Raw genomic sequence first — 10,067 nt, 5'->3', positions numbered from 1 at the left:
AATGCGTCGCGCCTCGTGGTCGGTGGAGGCAAGGCTTTTGGCGCGTGCTAAGCAGCCGTGCTTCACGAAGTCCGCATCCTGTCTTCCTCGTTGAGACTTGTACGGCTTCGTCGCCGGACATTGCCATAACCTGGCCGGTGCTCGCCGCTTCCTGTGCGCTCAACCTCCCCTGATGGGCGAGGCGCACTCGCGCCGCTCTTCCGCGCGCCCCAGTTGCTCCTTCCGCGCGGAAGTGCGCCTCGCGCGCTGCGGGTCGGGGGTGGCGTCGGTTTGGCAGGGACGCGGCGCGGTCGCGGCGCTCCGCTCGTGGCCAAGGCCATCAGCTCGAGCTGCCGATAGCGTTCGGAGGGGGAGGGGGACGCCGTATCGATGCCTCGCGTCACGCCACGCGGGAGCGTTCCCCTCCGGCCGTCGGTCCGCTCGCAGCAGCGGTCACGTGACGTCTGCGAGTGTCTCGCGGCGGGCGTCCGCCGGACGTCACGGGCGGGGGCTCGCCGGCCGTGTCACGGGCAGCGTGCGGAGAGCGCGGCTTCGGCGGGTCACTCTCAGCGTCCGACCCTCCATTATCTGCCTGCGCTCGGTCGATCTCGCTCGATCCCAGTCGCTCGCCGTGCTCGGTGGCCGACTCCGGCGCGCCCGCTGCCGCCGCGTCGCTCTCGACGTGCGGCGGCGCGCCGGCGGCCCGTCCGCGCCGGCCAAGGCCGCGGCGGCGTGCGGCCCGCATGCGGCCGCCCTTGACTGACTTGCGGCGCTCGCGGCGCACCTGGGCGCGGGGCAGGTCGCGGCGCCCGCGCCGAGCCGCCGGCGCCGCCGGGCTGCGCCGCATCGATTGCCGCCCCACCATTGTACGGCGGCGCCGGCGCCTGGAATCGATAGCGTGAGCGGAGCGCAAGGCGGCAGAGCTCAGACGTGCCGCGTCGCCTCGGGCGTGCAGGTGGCTCTGGCGGCGGCCGCCCGTGCACAGCCGTCGGCGTGACAGCCGTCAGTGTGACGGTTCGGCCCGGTGACAGCCGTCAGTGTGACGGTCCGGCCCGGTGACAGCCGTCAGTGTGACGGTTCGGCCCGGTGACAGCCGGCAGCGTGAGAGCGCGGCCGGCACGCCGGCGTCGCATGCCTGGCATCAGCCATCAGCATGTCCCTGCTCAGCGTGACAGGTAAGGAGAGAAAGCCGCGACCGTGTCCCTGCTTAGCATGACAGGTAAGAAGAGAAGAGCACCAGCATGTCCGTGCTTAGCGTGACAGGTAAAAAGGGAAGGCCGTCGGCATGTCCCTGCTCGGCGTGGCAGGTAAGGAGAGAAGGCCATCAGCATGTCACTGCTCGGCGTGGCAGGTGAAGAGAGGCCGTCAGTGTGTCCCTGCTCGGCGTGACGGTTGAGGAGAGGGGGCCATCAGCATGTCACTGCTCGGCGTGACAGGTGAAGAGAGGCCGTCAATGGGTCCCTGTTCGATGAGCATGGAAGGAGAAAAGGCGTGAGCATGTCCCTGTTCGGCGTGACAGGTGAAGAGCGACCGTCAGTGTGTCCCTGCTCGGCGGGCAGGGGAGGAGAAGCCGTCAGCGTGTCCCTGCTCGGCGTGACAGGTGAGGAAGTGAGGCTGTCAGCATGTTCCTGCTCAGCGTGGCAGGTGACGAGGACCGTCATTGGGTCTCCGCTCGGTGTGACATTGACAGAGATGCGGCCGTCAGCACGTGCCTGCTCAGCGTGCTATTCGAAGCGTCAGGTGATATGGTTCTCCGCCTCGACGTCCAGAGAGACCAGCGCTAGTCGCATCATGGTCTCAGCTGAGGGAGGGTGCTATGTCTGCCCTCGCCGTGTTCACTTCTCAGCAGAGGGAGGGTGCTATGGCTGCCCTCGCCGTGCTCACGTTTCCTCCGAGGGAGGGTGCTATGTCTGCCCTCGCCGTGCTCACTTCTCAGCAGAGGGAGGGTGCTATGTCTGCCCTCGCCGTGCTCACGTTTCCTCCGAGGGAGGGTGCTATGTCTGCCCTCGCCGTGCTCACTTCTCAGCAGAGGGAGGGTGCTATGTCTGCCCTCGCCGTGCTCACTTCTCAGCAGAGGGAGGGTGCTATGTCTGCCCTCGCCGTGCTCACTTCTCAGCGGAGGGAGGGTGCTATGTCTGCCCTCGCCATGCTCGCGGACTTAATGTCCGGCTCCTCTCGCGCTTAAGGGCCGGTTCTCAGAGCCAGTTTGGATGCTCTAGGGGTTGGTCACGGTCGAGTGACGAGGGATGGTGAACACTGCATCTTAGCCGGCTAGGGGCTATATACTTCCCTGTGGACAGTTCCCTTCACGAAAGCCCACCGTTTTTCTTTTTCGAAGAAAAACAGTGAGCAAGGGCAGTTCAAGGGCTTGACTTCGAGACGTAACTCTGCCGAAATGTGTCGTGCTCCCGTCAATGCACATGTCTGCGTCATCATGGCCGTCCGCTACCTATTGCCAGGTCACTGGCAGCTCGACACGTGTCGTGCTCCCGTCAGTGCACATGTCTGCGTCATCATGGCCGTCCGCTACCTATTGTCAGGTCACTGGCAGCTCGGTACGTGTCGTGCTCCCGTCAGTGTACATGTCTGCGTCATCATGGCCGTCCGCTACCTATTGTCAGGTCACTGGCAGCTCGACATGTGTCGTGCTCCCGTCAGTGTACATGTCTGCGCCATCATGGCTGTCCGCTACCTATTGTCAGGTCACTGGCAGTCCGAACAGAAGTCACGCCCGTAAAGTATACACTGGCACCCATTGAATGTAAGATTATGGCGGCGGGCATGTCAGAGCAGTCAAAAAGGAGGGTTGTGCAACCAAGTATAAGAGCTTCTGAATGCGGGAGACGTATACACGCCCGTCTCAAGGCCATGCTGATCACCTTATTATTGATTGCATTATTACACAGATTATATATATATATATATATATGAATATATATACATATATGTATATATATATATATATATATATATATATATATATATATAGTCATACATTATTATATGTCATCATTGATTTATTATTACATGCTATTAGATATCACATCAGATTATTGTATATCATTATTGATTGCCTTTTACATGTATTATTGTCACATTTACCAGACGTTGAGCGCCAGAGGCGACAAGGCATGACAATGCGGCGTGACGGGCGCACATGGCGCCAAATGACCAGCTGTTCATTTGGTCATTAGAGCCTCATTGGTGGTTTATGTGCAGTAGGTATGTCGTTGAAGTATATGCAAGCAATATTTGATATCATGATGCAGGATGGTTCCAAGGCAGGGAAGGAATGAACGAATTTTGCTTTCAGCAAAACTGCGTGTCATATAAAGGTGGTCTTCTCGCCCTCTCGACAACCGGGGTACGCTTCTGTGCCCCCTTGTTACGCTCTAGTGTTACACTACTGATGCATCTCTTTTAAGCAAACAGTAACCACATTATACACTCATATAGCGTTTACATTTTTACGTTTTTCGGAACGAAAACGCATCACTTACCCTCTAAACATCATTGGGGAGGGGAGGGGGCAGAAGCCGCCCACCACTGAGCCTCTAGACATCATTGGGGAGGGGGGGGGGGGCAGAAACTGCCCACCCTGCTGCACGTTACCGTTTAACATGACATCACGCACGGAAGACATATAGCGGCAGGTACGTTTTGCTTGTAGGCAGAACAGGATTATCCATTTTAGCATCAATGACGATCATTTCAGTCGCGTGACTCGCGGGTACCACCTGCCTGTTGGGCAGTTTGAATGGCAGGCAGCTGGTGTAGTTATGCGGCTTTCTGATGATCTTTCAATATATTTGTATGTTGGGCATTAATGTCCGACGTAGTAACATAATTTGTTTGTTTAGTTGCTGCTGTTATGCAGCGTGTGCGCATTTTTAAACTCTCTTGCAACAAATCGTGATATTTGCGAGGTTGTGGCTTTCGGGTAAAAAAAACTTAATCAATTTTGAACTCCAAACCGATGTCCAAATACTCTTACATCCCACGGAGCCAGCTTTTACCTTAATAATTCTGATTAGCTCCATTATTTTTTGTCGTGAATGTTTACTCGTCTTACATCCAATTGTGTATATCAAAAGATATCCTGTTCAACTGCCCACAGCTATATGAAACTTGGTCGGAAGTTATTTTGGAAAACTTGGGAAAGGCCCCCAACCGAGCGTATGTTAGCTTTTCACATTTTGTAGAGCACTGACCTTTGCTCGTAGAATAGGGCACCGTTGAGGATAGTATTGTTCTCAGCGTCCCTGCACCCGGTTTAAGTGTCCTTTCCTGCAGTGAATGTGTTTGGTCATAGATAACACTCCCATTTCAAAGGGCACCGCCATCTGATAATCCACACGTGCGCCGCCAGAATCTCCCCTAGCACATGTGTAAAATCCACTGATATCTAACAACCCCGGGCCGCCATATTAAGGGCTGTACTAATGCATGGCAGGTCAACTGGGGCCCCTCTTCAACGCCCATATTGTACGGACTGAGGGATTCGAAATTAAAGCAGTCACTCCGTGGGGCTTAGAGATGCCTTGCGGCAATCTAGCACCCTTTTGGATTTCCCTACAAATAAAGCCATGAGTATCCAAGATTACATAGCGTACATGTCCTTGTTTTGGCAATATTTCGAGTGCGGGACCCAGCATAAGGACATAAGGTGTGAAATCTACATCTATTATTTTTAAAGTCGTAAAGCATGTGTACCTAAAGTGATTTTTGTGAAATCCATTTGGTGCACTGGATGAAAATAAATCTCAGACCGGCACCTAAACACGAAGGAAATATCTCATCTACCTATACTTGTTTAAAATCTTAGAGGTATATGCACCTTAATGATTGCTGACCGTGCTAAAATGTTTACGTTTTCATGGCAGATAGTTGTTGGTGTGAAGTTTCCTTAGCTCCGTGCAATATTCGCGTGTCCTTCGAACACGGCTACGCAAAAACGTAGATCGGTCACTCCAAAAAGCAATTTCACAGCGCGCACTTGGTCTCGTACAGGGGGTTGTGGTGTCTATGGCATTTTCGATTCTTTTCATGGAGTTTACCAATAAATTGGTTAATACCGTGGGTGCTATGAAATTTCTTGACGAAAACGGCCTTGTCATTAAAATATTCCTTGCGTGTCGCGACTCTCTAAAAAGACTCGCATTCCGTGGCATGATGAGTGTCACTTTGGTAGAAGAAATGCACTTTGTTCCCAAAGCATCAGCATTAATGCCCTCTCTCACATATCCAATTATTTTGTGCTTCAGCACATTCACTCAGAGCTTAGTTTAGAATGTACGGGTCATCGGCCGCATTCCTATGGGTGGATCTGTTCAAGCTGGCGTGGGTCATCGCAAGTTGAACATTGTTATGGTCTTCTCTTAAATAGTTCAAAGCAACAATCAAGAATATTCATGGGCTCAATAGGAACAACTGTAGACAAGAGCATCTCGATGCTTGTTGACTAGGGAGACATGATGGCATCAACACCAGAGCGATCCGCTGCCATAGCCAAAAAGGTATCTTGTTTGTATATAATCGCTCCTCTCCCGTTCAGTGCGATATTCTTGATATGACAGTCAGAGGTAGTTTGGTTCAGCAGGTGGAACGCAAATCTAGAGTCAAGACCGATGAGATGAGGTCGGGCGGAGGGAATCCAGCGCCGACCGCCTCGCTTAGATTATAGCCGACTGGTAGCTTTATTGCAAACAAAAATACCTCATAACTTGATTCTGACAGTTCTCAGTGCAATTACCCCAGAGGGCACTATCGTATTATGTATTCACGACTGGCCTTTGTGTGTTTTGTTATTTACTGAATGACTTTCTGTTTCAGTTAAACGTGCAAAGTTCATCGGACCGCAAGGTAAGAGGGCATCCATGCTTGAGAAAATGATTTCGATAATGAATAAAGTCACAAAAATATCCACTCTTTCCCCGTTTGTTTAGGTTGTGTCATTGCCTGCCATGATTTAATTTGATTTCCAAGTTGGTGTTATCATTGTCGATGCCATGCATTCATACACCCATGTAAGTGTGATTGCTGCCTGCGCATCTCATTAAACGCACCAGAAGAAAGTTCCAGCACTACAAGGTTGCAGTGCTACATTCATTATGCCGTTGAAGAGTTCGTTGAGTTATGCTTAGGCATACACAGCCAAAACATTTAATGCCCGTGTGGAATGGTTGGAGCGAGGTGTTAGCACAGATGGAATGATTATGCAGACCATGGTCTCGTCAGTGGTGATGGTGTCTGCATAAAGTTTGGGCCGGTTACTCCTCCAGTCGTTGTCCGGTGTTGGTTAGTTCTGAAAGGCACCTGATGATGTTTGCTATACTCATGTGTGCATCACAACATCGAAAGTTTTCAATGGTCCAAACATCGAAACCACGATCTCGTGATTCATGCGCGTACATTACAACCGCCTCATTATTGGGAGGACAGCTAGTGACGCGTTGGAAACTCCGTTTGCTGGCCTGTGGAAATGTTGCAAAACCTGAAAATTGTATTTTTCAGTGCGTTTTTCTGTCAATGACGTACTCCATGTCGTACTTGCCGTCGTACTTGCCGTGCCGCTTTTTCACCCATCTGGTTCCCTCTGTGATCTCCTTCAGTCTGATTGATGTTGGGCAACATGTGTTGCCTTTTTATTATCTTCGATAGCTGCAGGGGATGTTGCATTCAGTTCTTCCTGTTATCCGTAGATGTCAGTGGTCTGACCGTGGTAAAGATTGGCGGAAGTGGCGCGTCGCTTCTGGAAATTGCTCCGACGTTGCTACCTTCACAGATTTTTCGGAGATCCTCCGACAGGTCTCTGCTGTAAGGAAGTGATGCTGTCGCGTCGCAGCTGTTTCTTTGGAATGTCTCAGCGAGATGTCCCTCCTTTTTCTTCCTTGTCCGGCCTCGCCATCGCGACGATGGGTGCAGCGCGCGATGTTGTAGGCCCCTGGCGATTCCTGTCTCGACATGATCCGGGTGGTAGGACGACATGATCCGGGTGGTGGGACTCGAAGCGGACGGCACCGACCGACTGCTGTTGACTTACGCTGCACTGATGTGGCGAATACGTTCTCAGTCCTTTCCACCCCTGCGTCGAGGAGCAGCAACGCCTAGTTTGTCTCTTCCTCTGCGGTGAGCCCGATCGGCGTGCGCTGACCGATGACGTCATCCGGGAATGTGGTAGCGTCGCCTGGTGTTGTCCGGGGACGAGCGTGTCGTCAGCGTGCTGAAGTCACGCTGCTGGCGCGCATGGTGCCGTTTCAAGCGCTGCGTGCGCATGAGCGGGTACTGCATCTAAATGTTGGCAATCACTAGACACAACGGTGAGTTCATTGTCAATCGTTCCATCCGTTGGCATTCTTGGATGTCTAATTGGAAGGCTGTGGTGACTCAGCACGTGAGCAGCTCCAGGACGTCTGTTAAAAGAAGCTCCATGGCGTCTCCTCTTTTAGATGAAATGACGTCATTTTTAGCTTCTATTGGACGACAGATAGGACTTTATCTGCTGAATCGAAATCAGACATGGTTATACACCAAACACCTTAGGTCCTTCTCAGGACCGATAACCCACAGCGCCCGAAGAAGTAACCTTTCGAAACGAGTTGTAAGTCATAACACCGCTGTCGAGGATACATCGATTGATAAGTCCAACAAATTGCGATTCCATCTGCAGTTAACAGATATTGTGCGGCGACGCCGTTTTCGATGTCGCACGATGATGATAATGATGATGATGATGATGATGACGATGATGATGGTGGTGGTGGTGGTGGTGGTGGTGGTGGTGGGGTTGGTGGTGGGGGTGGTGGAGGTGGAGGTGGTGGTGGAGGTAATGGTGGTATTTGTGGTAGTGGTGGTGTTGGTGATAATGAACTATGATGGATGATGGGACTTTCTTATCACAACGTGGCTAAAACTTCATGCTACACCCTGTTAATTGGCAAAAGGCAACGATAATTCAAAAGGATGTGTTGTACGCGGATGCCAAGCATTCCTACCATACCAGTCCTTCGCAACTTCGCACGCAGACGTGATTTCAGCCTGCAGTAACCTGGCGACCTGTTTCAGCAAACCAGCTCAGCACGTACGTCACCCTGAAATTGCAGCATGTCAAATCAACGACGGTCACTGTCAAGGGAGCCGAGCCCTGCTGGGAGCAAGACTTCCTGTTGTAAGTCGCTTCTACTGTGCCGTCACACCATGGAGGTTACACCGCCGTCCATTGCCAGCGTGAGCTATGTGTAACATGCAGGAGTGCATCACCACCGTGATTCGATTTTGGCTTCAGAGAAGCTGCGACAGCTTCCAACGTACTTGAAAACGCGGTTTTAAGTCCGCTACGCGGCTGACAGCCATCCGTAACTAACAGGTGCACGTAACTAACAGGTGCACATCGGACCATGCACATTAAAGCTGAGGACTCGCTGCAATTTCATATTCGAATCTAGTTTGGGAGGTTTGCAGCCGTGATTCGGATTCGGGATTGGCATATATTCGGATAGGCACAATATATCCGAATATCTGCATCGATATCCCAGCACTCTGATGTCGTGTAATTAAAGGGAACATTTCACATTTGAAGATAATGAAGCAAGCATCAGATATAATTAAACAAGCTCACATATGGATATTGGTATACTTTTTAAATGGAAAAGGGGGCTCTAGACAGCATAGTTCTCTGGTAAATATGCTTCTCGATACGTCATGGTTTGATGTCATCGTACCTTGCACAACATTGATTGAGAGCCATTGGACGGTGGTTATATCTGGAAGTCGCGCTCACGAACTCCAAATATGAACGCCTCGACAACTGTATTTTTCTTGGCCTCGATCGCCGCATGGCTTATGGAATGGCAGGATTTAAATAACGTCATTATGACGTCATGAATGCCAAGGTAACTTTGAAACACTCCCCGCGATATATCTTTCCTCATTTCCGCTGGCGTGCCGGTCAGAAACTGGGGGGAGGGGGTTTAGGTCTTAAGAGGGGAAGGATTTTGAACAGCGCGAAAAGGTCTTCAAGATTGTTTTTTCAGTTTAAAACCCAAACAATTTTGGAACACTCCGTATAGAATTTGTTAACTGATTTTATTGATTTCTGGCCGGCTGTTTTCAATGCTTATACAATTGGTCATTTCTAATGGTACAGTAAACAGCGAAACATAGTGGTCGCAGGGAAACACCAGTAACCATAGCAGCAGAGTTTGGCAATAATCTATATACTATATAAAAACGTGGCATCGACGAATCCATTCGACATGGACAGACACATGTATGTTGCATCTAGTTTATATAAAGATATGAGCATAAATAATATTTTAGTGTCTTTATTTGCACTTTCAAATGATAGCTTCCAAGGTTCGACAGCAGTGTTTGGATTCTAAGCCTAGTTTCTGGGGTTTAAATCCTTGCTTCAAAAACTTCGGTTCGGTCGGTTCAAAAACTCGCAAAAATCAAACATGTTTGAATTTGTTAGAACGCTGCGAATTCGAACCTTCAGCTCAAGTGCACACGCACGGCCCTAGACGTGGCGCGGCTGTAACACCAGACACCTGGCACGACTCTGGACGTGGCGCGGCTGTAACACCTGACACCTGGCACGACTCTGGACGTGGCGTGACTGTAACACCTGACACGGGCCCGGACGTGGCGTGACTGTAACACCTGACACGGGCCCGGACGTGGCGTGACTATAACACCTGACACGGTCTTGGACGTGGCGTGACTATAACACCTGACACGGTCCTGGACGTGGCGTGACTATAACACCTGACACGGTCCTGGACGTGGCGAGGGCGCGGCGACAAGCCGTCACCGGCTGCCCGCGTCGCAAGCGGAGCCGATGGCGGCCGGCGGAGGCTCCGCGTGACCGTGTCGTCTCGTGCCGCGCAGTGAGACCGAGCAAATGGACACCGGCCTGCTGGTCGAGGTCTGGAGCAAGGGCCTGCTGTGGGACAAGGCGCTCGGCTACACGTGGTTGCCACTAGTGGACGTCCAGTACTCAAACGAGGTGAGTGAGCTCCACCAGCCGACGGCGTTCAGCCTGTCTCCAGCTGGCAGTGACCTGTCGGCAACCGATCAGCACAGCGGCG

General features: G+C 51.7%; 1 protein-coding gene across 1 annotated transcript in view; it reads left to right on the top strand.

Moving 5' to 3' along the window:
* Positions 1-944: 944 nt before the first annotated feature.
* The window catches only part of LOC119103160 (phorbol ester/diacylglycerol-binding protein unc-13), a 39,238-nt gene continuing 30,115 nt past the window's right edge, over positions 945-10,067 (top strand). Inside the window, exons 1-4 of the mRNA XM_037226610.1 lie at positions 945-1,154; positions 5,812-5,841; positions 8,044-8,146; positions 9,868-9,985. Of these exons, the coding sequence (XP_037082505.1) occupies positions 1,133-1,154; positions 5,812-5,841; positions 8,044-8,146; positions 9,868-9,985 (273 nt within the window). The 5' untranslated portion in view covers positions 945-1,132. The remainder of the gene's footprint in view (positions 1,155-5,811; positions 5,842-8,043; positions 8,147-9,867; positions 9,986-10,067) is intronic.

This window comes from Pollicipes pollicipes, unplaced genomic scaffold (genome assembly GCF_011947565.3).
Source record: "Pollicipes pollicipes isolate AB1234 unplaced genomic scaffold, Ppol_2.1 Scaffold_5724;HRSCAF=6776_pilon_pilon_pilon, whole genome shotgun sequence".
In the NCBI taxonomy this organism is placed as follows: Eukaryota; Metazoa; Arthropoda; class Thecostraca; order Pollicipedomorpha; family Pollicipedidae; genus Pollicipes; species Pollicipes pollicipes.
This window is presented reverse-complemented; position numbering and strand designations above follow the sequence as displayed.